Here is a 16150-nt window from a genome sequence, read left to right as displayed (position 1 = left end):
TGTTGATGTGTAAAACATTATAGCCTTCCACTTGTGTGTGTATATATATTTTTACAAAAAAAATCTGATGGTTTATAAAGTCTGAACTAGAAGAAAATGCATCTTTAGTAATGCTTATTTTAATGTTAATGTGTTTTTCTAATTCTAGGCAGATGAAATAAGTCTCATGATGAACAGCTTATATGCACTTCATGATAAGTTGGCACAAGTAGCAGGTAACAAAAATTATTGTGACTAAGTGTTATTGTAACAGGTACAAAGAAGTCCATGCTCAGATAGTGATTTGTAACAATTGATATATTCTGAGGCCCTGATAACTTTTAAGAGTTCCATTTGAGGAAACCAGAAATCTTATTTCACTTACAGTGCCCTTTTTCATCACTGTAGCATCTTTCACTGCAGCATTTTTGGGTTAATGGTATAGGCTGCGTGTTTTGATCTCGAGGTTTTTGATTTACCTTAATGCTTTATTAAACTGATGTTAGTAAAGATTTAAATTTGCTGTATGTCACGAGGAATATGTATGTCTTTTAAAGGTAGCTATTTCACTCTAGTGGAAAAATGCTTGAAATAATATTTTACAACAATAAAAAAGGTGAATACAATGAACAGTAGTGGTTAAACAAGGTTGCCTTGTTAGACAGATTAGTGCAACTTAACCAAACTAATTATATACTAATGCAAAGTTCTCTGTATAGTAATGTGTTAGAGATCGTGTTTAGACTTAATATTAATTACTGACTATTCCAAGCTATTGTGCTTTTGCCTAGTGTCATAATTAACATGGCTTTAAATTGCACAGAAATTTACACAGCACAGTAGAGAAATGGTGAAGTTAAGACTGGATTTATAGCTTTGACATCTGGTGAATATGGGGTTACAGCAGGGTCTGTTTCATGCTTATTAGGCCATTTATTTCTCATCCCTGCTTATTTAATCCGTATAGTGTTTAAGAGGCAGTGGTTCAGTGTGGTTTTAAGTCTTACTGTTCTTTGTGCCACCTATTTGTTTTGCAACAGCAAGTGTCATTGAGAAGCCTTTTCCACGTATCCACTATTGTCAGGTGCTACAGACACTTCTCAAAGGGTGAAAGTGTGGAATCAGCGGTCCCAGATACAAGGCTGATGATTTTATATGCCCAGGACTTTATAGTAAATCTGTAACTTTGAGCAGCTCTGTAATACTTTTAAATTGCATGAGTAATCTTCCTGCAGAAGTATTTGTTTCTAGAGTATTTACAATATCTGTGGTGAATAAAATAGATATTTAGACAAACTCCACGGATTTCTCCTTGTTTACATTTTGCTTTAACCCAAAGTAGTGTTAGAATGTTATTCCTGGATGTGTGCAAAACGTTTTTCTTTAGTTTTAAATTTGTTGCTTTCTGACTGTGTGTGCCTTGCAATGCTGTTCTTTCCCTGTTCACTTATGTCTTGGTATCTTTTTGTTTCAAACCATTTCATACTTAATGGATGGTGGTAGTTAATTCTGTGCTATAAGTCATTGGGGCCAAAAGATTTTTTCTTAGCTAATCTGTGCTGCTAATCCTTTATCATAGCTAATCTGTGGTGTCCAGGAACATCACCTGAGACCCACAGCTGTGTGCTGTAAAGCACCTAGTTGCGTGAAGCGGAAGTACTGAGTTATGCTGCTTCTTTTCCCTCTTGGAGAGAGAATATAACAGCTTTCAGTTTCCTCAGTGTTATCTGGCCCTCCAGTGGCTGTACAGTAAATGATGTATTTGCCTGGATAAAAAGGTTTGGCACTCATTTCTTGCGTCTGTGAAGGACAGTGAATTTTCTTCATTAGCTGGAATATATCTATGGGGCTGTACATCTATTTAAATAAGTATATATTTAAATATATACATAAACACACCTGTCTGTCTTACAAAAAAAGTTTATATGCTTCAGGATGACAGACTACTTTCTTCCTCTAACACAAAAGATGTGTTAGTCCCTGTTAGTCTAGTCTATTCCTGGCCAGAAGAATCTTTAACACTTAGCTTCAAAAAGTATAATCATGCCTTGTGACAGGATGATCCCCCAGATTGAAACCACATTGTAAGATTACCTGGTTGCTCAGCAGAGTAGCTTTCACACAGTCTGAAAAATGACTTAACTTCTGTCTGAGTATCAGTAAATTATCCTCTGTGCCAGGTCTCATTAAGGTATCAGAGAAAGGAGCCTGCCATCCATCTTTCAGTCCTGCATTGATGTAGACCTGGCACAATGGGTGGAAGCTGCTTAAAAGTCATAAAACACAGAAGGCTGCCAGAAAGATGCAGGGTTTAAGAGTGTTGATCTTGTACATAGTGCAGCACTTCAGAATAGAGGAGTAGGGGAATGCAGTTTTACTAAAGTGCTTCTCTTCAGTCTCCCTGTCACATATTTGGAAAAGTTTCCCTCATTTTGTACTTGGCTATGAGTCACTTGTTCATGTTTTAACTATTAGTATTAAAAAAGAGGGATGGAAACTTGCACTAGTGTCTTCTGTTAGGCTTTATTCAATGTCCTGGATTACCTTGAGGAAGGCCAGTTCAGAATTTGGTTTGTAGCCCTGTTTGTTTAATTAGGCTTCTTACATTTTTATTGAGCTAGTTTCTTGCTTTGTCAACTTCAGTTGAAGATCAAATGATGGGGCTTTTCATATAGAAGATGAAACACAAAAGTTGTTTGAAGGAAGAAAAAGTCAGGGTAACAATTATTTTTTATGTAACTTCATATACTATGTTCCAACTGTAGCTGCCATTTTTGTACTGTGGTGCTCTGATATTATGTAAAACGATTTAATTATCCTGTGTAAAAATAGATTGCCCTTAATGCATCGCTGTTTTCAGAATTATTAGTCTGCCAAGCCTATGGTGAGTAATGCCTACCTCAAAAGAAACTGCAGGGAGAAGCAGAATCTACTCACTCAGTTTTGGGTTGAGGTTTATGTTCTCGTCCAACGGTTCTCTTAAAAGCAACTTTTTGTTGGTACTGTATAGTTCTGTACCTAACACTTTGTCCTAAAACAAAATCCATGCTTTATTTAAATCAGACTTCCTTTAGGCATGTATTAATTACTGGATGTTTTTGTCTTTTATGGAGAGACTTCAATAAATCACATCCACTTTCAGACAGGCTCACAAAATGAACAATGCTAATCCCCATGCCCACAAGCAGCAGCTACCTACAGATATGACCCTATTTTTTTGTACATAAAGAATTTTTACCTAGTAAGATGCTGCTTCTGTTTGGCATTCTGCACAGAGTGCTTTGGCAGATTCAGATGGCTTTCTTCTGTGCTAAAGGACAGCACAGGTCCTTGAGATGTGGGCTGAACTAGACTTCAGTAGGTAATAAGGCTTACTGATAAACCTGTGGCTGGAGGGAAATCTTGAAAAAACACCAACTGTTTCTTAACACTAATTTCAAGTGTTAGCTACTGTACCTGATTGCTGTCTCAGGCTTTGTTCTGTCACTCTCCTTAATCTTTAGTTCTTCAGGTTATTGGTATTTTGCTGCTTATTGAGTGATTTCAAGACCATTTAGTGAGTTCTGATTCTCCTCAGTGTTAGACTGTTGAACTTGCCTTTGGGAGATCAGGTGTTCGTATTTGCTCTCACAACGTTTATTCTTCTTATTTTTTTTGGCTACCCACTTTAGCGGCCTGCTGCTTAACCTCTAAGCAGGAGATCTGCTACACGACTGTTTTCGAAGCTGTTTGCTTTTGTACTGGTTGACTGCGTTGCAGCAAGATATCTGCTAGAGATCTGTGTTAAATCCATGGGTTCCTTAAAGTCTTACTTGCTTCTTGTTAATATTTCTGGGAGAAGAACCTAGCTTCTTAAGCGGCTTGCACAAGTGCATTAACATAAGCTAAAAGGTAATTCTGTGATCACTGCTGGGGTGTGTGCTACCTGCATCACCTCCGTACAAATGCAGCTGGAACCGTTCTCTGATGGCACTTGAAACTGAAGTGGCATGTCCAAGAAAAGGCTGAGCAGGAAGGTCCGTGCTCCCTAAGCTTGCAGTAAGCATTTTAGCAGAATGGCAACAGAGGAGCTCTTTTAGAAAAGTGCTCAAATATGTCTTGCAGGAGACCTGTGTGAAGATTTTTGCCCTGCTTCAATTTTATTCCTGGATATAGGGCCTCAAATGGCTCATTTTTGACATTTTTGGCTCAGGCCATGGAAAGTGGGTTTCCAAGCCAAGTGGTTAATGATTGCACCAAAGTAATTCAAAATAAGCCTTCACTTACAGAACTACTAGCTAAAGGAGCGACAGAAATGGCATAGAGGAATATCCAGCTGTTTGCAGTAAAGGTTGTCTGACTTGTGACCTGCCTAACTTTCTGCAGGCTTTCAAATTCATGAGTTTCTCAGAAGAAAGCTTTAAATGGTTCCCAGCAATAGGTAAGTTAGAATGAGAACTGCATCTCCAGCAGCTTTTTGTACAGGACTCAATCTACATGACTCTGAGTTGCTTTCTGGTATCAGGAGTGAGATGAAAGTGACGTTTTAATTTTTTTCCCCTGTGATTGTATGTGAGTAATTGGAACTGATGGGCCTTAAGCTTTGTCAGATCTCGAGCAGCAAAACCATTTTCTAAGGGGTAAATTTGCTCAGAGGGAGTGTAGTCAGGAAAAAAAATATTCAAAAGCAGTACTGTGAAGAAACTGTCTGCTGGCTTCTTAAAAATGAGACGAGAAGCTGTGAAGTCAGTGTGTTGGCTGCATGCTGCATAAATGTAATTCCTGGAAGGAGGCAAAGAAGATTAGAATTTAAAACTATTAAAGTAGTCTAGTCTGCATCTAAGGGAGCTTTTGTCCACTTGTAAGGTGTAGTGCTGTGTTCTCAGAGGAGTGAAAATCTAAGATGAACCCTGCAGCTTGTTTTAAAAATGCCTTTTTCACAGTCTTGCCTTCTGATTGCTTTTTTTTCTTTGTGTATTAATGTCATCCTTCTTGCTGTTTTTTGTTTTGATTCATACTTGAGCTTTCCTAGTTATCTAGATTCTTACTAAGCAACCCCTGAAAACCCCAAACTCCTTAGCAGCAGAGTTTCTTCCTCCTGCTCCCCCAAGCTGTTATGTTAAGTCAAAATACGACTGATGTGCTTCAAGACTTCAGGCCTTACCAAACACAAAAAAGTGTAAAAGAACAAGTACTTATCAGACATGTCAATGTCATACAACCTAGTACCTGGGTGTGATCACATGTAAGGCTTCTACAGAGATCTGTTTTGGTTTTGCTGCATTCATTCCATCTGTTCTAGATCTAAAACTATGTAGGATTGTAGGAATATGATATGGTTCTCCCAAATGTGCTGATCTTGAAACGTGAAATGACAGCACATGTAAATGTACAGGTTGTAGTGTTAATGCAGCACAAAACCAAGTCATTCTGTGAATGTCTACCTAAATTCCTTAAGAGAATAACCTGTAACTCCAATTCCTGTGCTGACTTCTAAATTTAGTGTTTTTTCAAAGGTGCTGTCAGTATTCACCAGTGACCTCTGCAGTTTTCCTGTCACAGTAGACCTGAGGAGCTTTGACTAAGTCTCAGATGTTGTGTGCTAATTATCGAGTGAAACAACTTTCAAAATAGTGTCTCTTCTGCTCAGTATTTGATTGAAAATGCACACATGCATGCAAGCAGGGAGGCTTAGTTCTAGGCCAGAGAAATATGAGTGCTCCTAAAAACTGTAACGCAGCAGTAGAAGCCCATCCCTACTATGGTGATGCGCTTGCAAAGCAAAATTCAGTTGTCTGTTGAAGTGTATTAAACAGAACATCACTTTAGCAGTCTGTGAAAGACTTTTGCTTCATAAAAACATGTATTTTTATGGAACTCTACTGTGAATGAGATGTGAAGATGCTTTCCCATAACTTGCTAGTGTTTGCTGATTTTGTCAGGTTGCCTTGGATGTGTTGGTAGTAAATATCTGCAGTTGCTCCATTTAAAGGGTAATCCTGTCTGGAATAGTTTCAACTTTAAATACTTTTTTGAGAGTGTAAGCAAAAGTTCAAGGTACTCATGCATATACAAAATACAAACTTTCTTAGCATTGCTATAGCACTGGGAATGATCATTTGGCATGGATTGAGGAAGGTAAGGTAGGCCTAACCCTGACTCAGTGACAGGCTAGTTTTCATTTTTAATGTTTTGGCACAGTAAAATTGCAGGGATGGGTACTAAGATTATTTTTCAGAGATCAAGGAAAAAAAGGATTTGCTATTCTCTAACAGTTCTTCAGAGCTACCAGCCAAGTGTTAGATAAAACTGGAGTTAGACTTCGCCTTTTCTGTATGACTGATACCAGATTATTTTTTTTTTTGCGTAAGTTGGATGCCTTCAGTTAAGTAGAAGTAAATCAGGAAGAAGATGGCATGTGGCTATGAAGATTGACTGTACCTTATTTCTTGACTGCCTCTGCAAACTTTCTGAAATACTTAGGGAGATGGTAAAACCAGCAGTTTGAGGGCATATTGGTATGTTGTGTATGTTCAGGAAGGTGATGAATTACTGTGGTGACTTGGAGCAAACTGAAATGTGGGAAATTCATAGTGCTGGAAATACTGCTGTGGATATGCTAGAACTATAAGTTGGTCTGTTTAATAGCTAATACATGTTTCAAAGTAAATAGAAATTATTTGGAAGAAGTTGAGGCAGGGTATGGCAGCAACTTTTTAATACTTTTGATTGCTCTTCATATGATCTTTTGTTCTAATTTCAGTGTAAATATTGAAGTATATTTTCTGATCACATGAATTTGTATTGATGTTATTTGTATTTATTGTTAGCTGTGACAATCTTTTTTTCATTGGCGGAGTGCACTTCTGATTTTTTTCCATATATTTTTAAAGAATTATTTGGCTATTGCTGCTTGTGTAGATTACGTTAACCTTTAGCTTCTGTTAGGTGATTTTATTCTATATAGTGCAGAAATAAGGTGATCAAAATAAACAATTTTATTTTTACCAGGGGAACATGAATGTGGAAGCTCTATTCAAAGGAACCTTACCGTCCAGGAGGCAGCTGCATATTTAAAAGTAAGCAATTGCAGTATTTTTCATTGGTTATATCTAAAAGTTGTATAACTTAAAATTTTACTGTCTGGTTTGGTATTAGTGTCATTTCAATTTAATGTAGTAACTGACATTCTATACTAATAAAACTAAGTCAAGTATTATTCAGAGATGTTTATAATTGACTTCTTCAATACATGCTACTTACCATTTTATTTCATGAGATATGGAGATTTTGTGGAAAAAGGAAGGGAAAAGAAAAAGTGGGGTTAATTGCAATGCAAGTGTAGATAGCAGTGCTTCAGTGTCATAAAGGTTTTTTTCCCCTTTAGTTAAAACACCAGGGTATAATGTCATTTGATGGAGCTGTTGACCAACATAAAAAAAAAAAAAAAAAGTATGAAACTCAAATCTCTAGAAGCTTTTCCAGAAATCAGTATGCAATGTTTGAGACATTTTTCAGCTCTTAGTCTCTTAGTTTTAGCTCTTATCTTGGAAAAGATACTGTCTTCCCTTCTTTGGGAGAAGAGGCTAAGAGGCTGAAGCATGGCTCTGCAGTGAGCCTGACAGGCAGCAGCTGTGTTACCTTTATGGTAACTTGGTAGGCTTGCAATATTAGGATCTCTCTCTGCCCTGTCATTTGCCCTGCCTCCCTCCCTAAATAAAAAATGATTTCTTGTCTTTTCTTAGCAGCTGTAGTGTTTATTTTAGCCCACATCGGTCTTCCCTTCAGTAGGAAGCTACTTTCACATTTTAAAATGGTATAAGATCTTGTATGGCTTTTTTTGGGTGGAGGAAATTAAGCCCATGTGACTTTTAATATACAAATGTACAAAAATACTGCATTTTGGCAAACGTTTACATAGTAAACAAAAAGGAGGCGATGTTAAGAGCTTGCTGAAGAAGCTGTTAAAAACTGTTTTATCTCAGATTATAATTCTGGATTGGCAATGATGTTCTGTATCTGTTAAAAACAGTGCATTGTGAGAATACATGGAAAAAAATAGGTTGATGCCAGGTAACATAATAGACAAGACCGTTGGTTAAAAGAATGCCAGTTATCAAAGCTGAAAAAAAAATTATAAATCCAAGTTTCATATGCAAATTTGTCACTTCATGTAAAACCATGTTTAACCCTGCAGTTCCTAATTTTTGGAGTATAAATGCGTGTTTTTTTTTTTTTCTTTTTTTGGTGGAATTTCAGTGTTTGATGATAGAACTTTTTCCTTAAAGTGAAAATAAGTTAGCTGCTCCTATTTTTTTTCTGAAGTACTTGCCGTAGAGCCTCATTAAAAATCAAGGAGAGAAAACCTTTTTGGACAGTTTCAGTTCAAATACAGTATTTTTTTTTTTTTTTTTCTGTTTCTACAAAAGGATATAAGGTGAACTCTGGAGGCGCTGCTCAGGCTGCAGTGAATGCTCTCCTGTGATTACTGATAGCAGATAACTTAAATTTGTAAATTCCTATGTAGTGATAAAAGTTCTTGAACTACAAACATAACTGGTATTTTCAAATAATCTTAAGAAGCTTGAGGAAAATCATTTAAAAATTTACCTCAGCTGATTTTTTAGGAGCTATTTTCAGCTAAGTTTATATCTAGTTTGAGTTTTATTCCTGAAAGAGACTTTCAATGAGCACCGCCTAGTGGCTGATTTTTTTTCCTTTGTAGGTTAGTTTTCTCTGTAGGTTAGAATTCTTGAAGTGTGATCATGACTAGAGTTTTCATATAGTCCTTAATTTGAAGAATATTAGTAAGTCCCATAGCTGCTCCTAGCATGGGTGGATTTGCTTTGCCTATTGAACAGTTATGCAAAAAGTGAAGCTTCAAGATCAAAGTCACACAGGTTTGACTACTAACATGTGCAGTATCTGTATTTTATTGTGGCATGGTAACTTTCTGCTTATTTAGAGAATTGCTCACTAATGTTTGTCTTTTGACAGAATTTAGATCCAGAATACGAAAGTGTACTTAACACAGCACTACAATGGATCTTGAATAGTGGGGAAGATGTTGGCATAAAGTAAGTGGTCTTTATTGTATAACAGTGTGTTCTGATAGACCATATCCTTTTTTGTAAATGCCATATATTTTTAACAGGTGTATTGGCAGTGACCCTAATGAGATGGATGTCGTCAATGTGACAGATGTAAAGTACCTGGAATCCACTAGTCCAAAGATGTCTTTCAGGTGTCGTTTTCGCCGTGCGTTTATTAATGTAACTCACAGATTATCAATATTGCTTTTGGGTAAGTTATTTAAACAATCACTTTTTTGTTATAACTTGTGTAAATTCATGGTGGAAAGAGCAGTGTGTTCACTGGAAGTTCTTATTCAGCCATACAACTTGTAGCCAGGATAGTGACAGAAGCTCTAACATGGTCTGTTTTGCACTTTTTTGCCACTGTATTTTTATATTACTTGCTATCATCTGTTGTAGTCAGCTGAACCAATTCCTTCTCTAGGAACTCTGGCCTTTTCCTGCCAAAGCACTACCTTTTGAGTTTTAAAAAATTCCAAATCCAGTGGTTCTTTTTTGGGGGAAAAAGATGTGGTGGCCTTCATTTTTTGAGGATGTTTCACTGTTGTTCTGGGAACTTTAGGAAAAATCATCTTCTCTGTAGTTAAAGTTCCAGGAGAAGTTGAATTACTTGTTTGTCTCCAAAAATTCTTAACCTTTTCTGAAACAGATGTACAGGTATTTATCCTTCAGTAAGACTTACTCATTTAATCTGTGATAGTTCTCTAAGTTTCAAATAATTTCATTATGGCCAAGAATTAAGTAAATTTGAAAGTGATGCAGAATAATGATGTGGTCCAGCTGAGTGCAAGCACAGTCATTTTTGTGTGGCCAGTTAGAAATATTGAAGATGCAGAATCGATCTCATGCACATGATGAATATTCATTTATTATATATTAATATATATTATAAATGATCATTATACATGATCATTTATTCCAGTATTTTAACAACCTCATAGTTAAAAATAGAAGACCGCCTTCATTAGCCTTCTGACAAACCAAAATAATTGAAGGCAAGTTGACCCAGATGGCTGTCTTCTTGATAATAGTGGGTATGAGCTGTACTGGAATATGGAGACAGAACTTAGTATCTGAGTCAGTCACCAGTCTCATCAGTCATGCTGAGCAAATTGCTTAGTGTTCCAACTTTCTCATCTGTATTTCAGATTCATATGCAGTACCTTTCCAGAAATGAAGCATTGTGTAGAAACTGGATCTATTTTCATTAATTAATAGCCATTTTGGCCTAAAGTGATGTCCCTCAGACTCTATCTATCAGTTAACATTGCTGTGTGATCATTCACACTGTGTATTTTTTTTTTGTTTGAAACCGTGGGTGAATGGTGCCCTCAGTTTGAGATGAAAGAAATAAGATTTTTATTCTCAGCTTATGCTGTTGGCCTTCTTAACTATATTCCCCCAAAAAGGACAATCATCTTTAAGCTAATAGAAAAGAAACATTTATCATGGTAAGAAATACAAATTTGTAGCTGAACTAAAGCAGTCCAAACTAATTAGTTTTGACCTGTATAAATAAAGCACGTGACTTGTCCTTAAATTAGTGAATATTATGCATTTTTAAATCTTAACATATTCTAAATTATGAATTTATACAACTTTTAATATGATTTTGAATTTTTCCAAGGTAATAGTTTTAATGCTTTTCATCACAAATGAGTAAAATTTCAAACCCCAATAATGCCAATTAACAATGCTATTGTTAAAATAATTAAACATTTTCATAAAGGTAGCTACTCTTCGAAGGTTGAGTTGGTGTTGCTATGCTAGTAAAATATAAAAATACTGACAGCAAGTACAGTATGCATCGCTAGCTTTGAATTTTGATTTTAAAATGCTAGCTAGTTCAACCAAGTTCTGAAGTATGTGGTGTAAAATTTGTTAAACAACTGATGTTCTAATTCTGTTTAAAGAGTGTTTTACATCTTAATGCAGGAGTAGCAATGGTTTGGGGAGTCTTGCACTACATGAAATATCGCTGGGCAAAAGAAGAAGAGGAAACAAGGCAGATGTATGATATGGTGGTAAAAATCATAGGTATGGCTTCTTTATTCTTATATGTGATGTATCAGCACTGTATAAGCTTTCAAAGTACTTGACTTCATTCAATCAATTGGGTTTTCTGCCTGTTCAGTTGTCATCATGCTGTGACAGCTCTTGGAAAAATGCCTGCTTTGTGGTTTTTTTATACATTGTACATTAAACCTAATCAAAGTTTTTCTTATGGAGATTTAAATCTAAGTAATAGCTGTAATAAATCCACATTGGCATGGCAGTATTTTATCTGTATTGAAAAAACTACGAATGTGATGTTTGTTGACTAGACATGTGGCAACAATGATGCAAGACTAAACAGATACAGGAAGCAATCTGTATGCAAAACACCAACACCGAAAATGTTGCTAAAACAGAATGCGTGGTTGAATTCTGATATTCTGCCTTTCCACTTCAAACAGTGGTTTTAGTAGTTTGTGTTCATAGCTTTTAGTGCTGTTTTGGGGGATGCAGTTTTACTTAAATTGTCATACTGCTTTCAGCTATGACAGTCATAAATACAGAGGTAGTAGAGCTGTTTTTTACTTTAACGTTTTCATACTTCTTTTGTCAGTCAAGTTTTGTTGGGGTAGGGGGAAAGCACTTGATTTCCAAAGGTGGCTGTCTTTGTTAGCAATTAAATGTAGCAATTGAATAACTGTAAAAACTCTTTTCCTGTGTTTCAAAGTTCTTTGGGGTACTTGGAGGCATTGGATGTATGGTTAGTTTTCTTGATTTGCTTTCAGTGTGGTTAGGAGCAAAAACGCTTCAAAACTATAAATTACTGAAATTGGAAGGGGGCCTTGGAGTAGCTGTTCATAGTCAGAATTGATATTTTTCTCTGTATAAACTGTGTAATTATGTTTTTCTTACGGTGTTCTCAGATGTCCTAAGAAGTCACAGTGAGGCATGTTCTGAAAATAAAGACTTGCAGCCTTATATGCCTATTTTACACGTGCGTGATTCTCTAATACCATCTCAGGAAAGGTACGTACCCGCTATACATACTGAATTTCGGTGCATGGAATAAAGCATATAGCTTAGTAAAACCAAATTGGTCAATTAATTTAATGTTAGTAGGTTACATAGTGTAATGTCCTTGTTTTTTCCCCAGGTGTGTACACTGGTTTTCTATAAAGTTATGCATGTCAATTGTGCAGGTTGTTATAATGCTAACGTTGTAATTCTTTCTTCATTTTTTAAGGAGGAAAATGAAGAAAGTCTGGAATAGAGCAGTTGACTTCCTTGCAGCAAATGAATCTAGAATTCACACGGAGACACAAAGAATAGGTGATGCTGAGTTCCTGGTATGGAAATGGATGCAACCTTCTGTACCATGTGACAAAATTTTAGTAATACCATCGAAAGTGTGGCAAGGCCAAGGTATTGCAAATATAATTGTTTTAATTTCTGCTTCTAACTTCTAAGAGGTCACTTGAGAATGGAAGACATTTTCTGTCATAATTATGAACTGTGCCATTTTTCTGTCATCTTGTTCAGTAGATTTGTCACATGCATTCAGCGTCTGCCTTGTTTTCAAGCAAGATAAGCTTTTCTAGTGTAACTAAGGGTATACAGCCAAAATGAGTTCCTTGTTCCTTTCCATAAATTAAAAAACAAATGAAAACCCACCCAAGCCTTTTCCTTTAATTGGTTGAATTCTAATATCCTTTAGACTCATTGGAAATTATGTAATCATTTTTATCTGAATGCAGGTAGATCAGAGCTTTTAGATCAGAATTTCCTACCATTTAGTTATCAGTTGAGTACCCTAAGGCAGAGTTGGGAGGAAGAGCAGTATACTTATCCCAGTAGATTCCCTTTCAAAATATAAGACTTCTCAATCAGCAGAATGTACATTTTGAGCATTTCCTAGCAGTGTTCTGGTTCTGCATATTCTGCATTCATATTTCAAGCTCTTTGGCACAAAAAAGCACTTGCTTTATTAGGGGAGGCTGTCATGTGAATTTTGCGATGGTCTGTCACTTAAACTTTATCATGGAGCCAAGTGGCAAGAATCCAGTGGGCTGCATTTGCCTGCTGTGGTCATCTTTTCATAGTGCTCTTTTTCATGTAAAGCTTTAGTCGATGGAAAATATAAGCCAGAAGTCTCGAGTTCTGGGTTGCAACATAAAAGAATAATTTATATCCAAATCTGAGTAGGGAAGGTAAACATTTAAAGTTAAATCTTTACCAATTGTTTAAATCTTGAGAGTCTAAAAGAATTTGTCTTGCATATTATGTTCTTGAACTCTGCCTTCTTTCATCAGTGTGACTGTTGAAAGCTCTGTACAGAATCCTCGTTTATAAACTTGGTGGCTTATTTTGATGGCAAGGGAAGAAGGAGCTGCTGCTTGTACAATTTTTAGTTCGACTTATTTGCTAATTGGATGTTACCAAGGTTGAATCGTGTGTTACTTCTATGACATTGAACTAGATGTTGAAAGAAGCTTTGTTTAAAAACAACAGACTTTTTGCCCTTTTTGGGCACTTAAGCAAAATTCCTGACAAGCAATTACACTATAGTTTTATGCTCTTCTGGAGCATGCTAATTTTGACCTTGGTTTAACTAATGCATATAGTAACCAGCTGAAGTCTCTTTGCTTTTATTGGTACACATCTTTATTTGTAAGAAACAATATTTTTATTGTTCCCTACAAAAGAGGGTATAGTCTAAAGTGACCTCTTCAAATGTAATTATTGCCTTTCCAGACAGAAAGAGCTTCTTTGTGGCCTGGAACAGTTATACTGAAGCAGACCTGATTGCCTGAATAGGACTGCTAACATTTCAGTTTTGTCCCAGGGCATTTGTACATGTCCATATGTTACGTGTATGCTTTCATCCCCTGGGTCTTAAGTTTTTGCTTTTTGTATGTTCAAAGCAAAACCAAGCAATTCTTTCCCATCAAAACCAAATATTTTCGAGACATTTGCAAATACTTGAAGTGTTATTTGATGAGGGTCTGAGTTTCTTGCTTCTCTGCAAAACATTATGTTGGGATATGATTAAATATCAAAGTTATGCCATTGTTTCTTAGCTTTATACTTCTCATTTTTAATCATTCGTTGGAAACGAGATTTTTTTTTTAACCTTGTAAATAATACTACAGGCTCAAGGTTTTGCAGTCACTGTCTTGAAAAAATAATAGCATAGCAATGTGCTGTGACAACTATATCACTGATTTCAGTTCTTCAAAATTTTAGTAAGAAGTGAGTAGTAACTTTTTATGAGAGTTGCAGAGCTTTTTTTCCAGGGCATTGTCTATCAGGGATATGTGAGTGTTTTAGGTACAGTGCAGAAGTGGTGGATGTTTACAGCTGTCTCTGTTTCATCTCTATAATACTGTCACGATTAATTTTCAGACATTTAAAATGAGTAGTGTCTGCAAGCTATGTATATCGCAGTGCTGAATCTTTTATGTTGTGTATTCGTCAATACAGGCTATGAAACATGATGCTCCAGTTCTGGAATTTCTCATTTACTACTCATTTGCGCTTTCAACTTTTTCTTGTCATGTGTGATTGCGATATAAATCACTTCATAAAATTCTGTCCTGTATCAGAAATCAGTCTGGATTTTCCTTCATATGGAAGACTTCTCAGTTGTGATAGCCCAGGTGCTGCGTGAAATATTCATTCAAGACTCCAACAGAATTGTAGCTTCCAAAACTTCTTAGAAAGCTACTATGGTAGCTACTGTTAGGTATCATATGAATTTGAGCATTGAATATCTACTGCCACATACTGTACATGTAGTAGACAAAATAGTTTTACCTGTCAGCTGCAGTTTTTAGCTTGAATGTGTATTTGATAGGTTCCTTCTATGCTTTTACTGTTGCATAGGATATGTTAAGTGCTATCCTGTTTCAATTCTTTCAACAGCTATTTTCCTAGTTCTCGTTACATTTGTAGTTCAGCCTTTGAAGAGTTGAAATTTTATACTTTGGCTATAACAGAAGAGCCTGGGAGTTGCTGAAGGAGCAAAGTTTTTTGGTTTCTGTGCATCTTAGTACCCAGTTAGCATCACAGTTTAAAAAAACAAAACTTGAGATCTGGTGTAGGTCTGTAGCAGAACACAATACTGACGAGTATGTGCAATTGAAGAAGAAAGCCTCTTGACCTGTCCACGTGTACTAGGTTATTGATGTATGATACCATGCATTTTAAATATGGGACCTGTAGCATGTGTGAGGATCTAGCCTCTGCTGTATCTGTGTTAGCATCCAGAGTTCAATGTTGTGGCATTTTGTTCAGTCCTTCAGGTGCAGCCTGCACGTTTACAAGTGGTAGCTTGTGTTTTGCTTTTTCCAGTCTGTCTGGTGATGGGGATCTTACTGTGAGATACCATCTACTGGTATGGTTGGCATGTTTGTCAAAAGAAGAATGGGTAGGTAAACTCACTGTAAGATGGGCAAATATGAGCAGTATTCTGAAAACAACATACAGGGTAATTGTCAATTCAAAAATCTTGTTCATGCTGAAGTATAATTTAATTAGAGCAGTGAAAGAAATATATTTTAGTGTTGAATTTACTTTTGAAAGAAGCACGTCTTCAGTAACAGGAGCTCTAAGGAAAAAATACGTAGGGTGAGCTGCAAGCTAAACTAACAGTGATAGCTGAAGTTGCTTTACAGTTCAGGAGACGAGATAAAAAGGTTTTCTGAACCTTTGGATTCACCCTGGGTTACCACATCTAGGGTGATATTTCATCCTGCAGAATGCAAGATAATCTGTTACCTTGAGTGAACGATAGCCCTCCTCCACCACTCGTGAGAATACAGTCCTTCCTCCTTGTTGAAAAGGCTCTCTTTAGTGCAAGAAGATTGTGGAAAATATTTATGCTTGAGGGAGAATGCTGTACCCATCCCATGTTGGTTTTCTGTAGGTAAACTTAGCTGAATTAAACCTCATCAACCACATTGTCCTTTCTTAACAACATTTAGTAGTAATACTTCAATATCTTTTCTTTCTACTGAAGAACCTTGTGTGTTTGAAAGTACATAAGTTCAGCACATTCAGCTAAGCATTTTATCTTTTTTCTCTTGACTTTAATAAGAAGCGTT

General features: G+C 36.3%; 1 protein-coding gene across 1 annotated transcript in view; it reads left to right on the top strand.

Annotated features, from left to right (window-relative positions):
• LEMD3 (LEM domain containing 3) overlaps positions 1–16150 on the top strand; it is a 48058-nt gene that overhangs the window by 22022 nt on the left and 9886 nt on the right. Inside the window, exons 3-9 of the mRNA XM_084301693.1 lie at positions 149–215; positions 6970–7037; positions 8956–9035; positions 9113–9261; positions 10989–11090; positions 11972–12074; positions 12292–12470. Coding sequence (XP_084157819.1) covers positions 149–215; positions 6970–7037; positions 8956–9035; positions 9113–9261; positions 10989–11090; positions 11972–12074; positions 12292–12470 — 748 coding nt within the window. The remainder of the gene's footprint in view (positions 1–148; positions 216–6969; positions 7038–8955; positions 9036–9112; positions 9262–10988; positions 11091–11971; positions 12075–12291; positions 12471–16150) is intronic.

The sequence above is a fragment of the Netta rufina genome (assembly GCF_964035555.1).
Source record: "Netta rufina genome assembly, chromosome: 1".
In the NCBI taxonomy this organism is placed as follows: Eukaryota; Metazoa; Chordata; class Aves; order Anseriformes; family Anatidae; genus Netta; species Netta rufina.
Note: the sequence above shows the minus strand (reverse complement) of the source record. Positions and strands in the feature narration are given on the sequence as shown.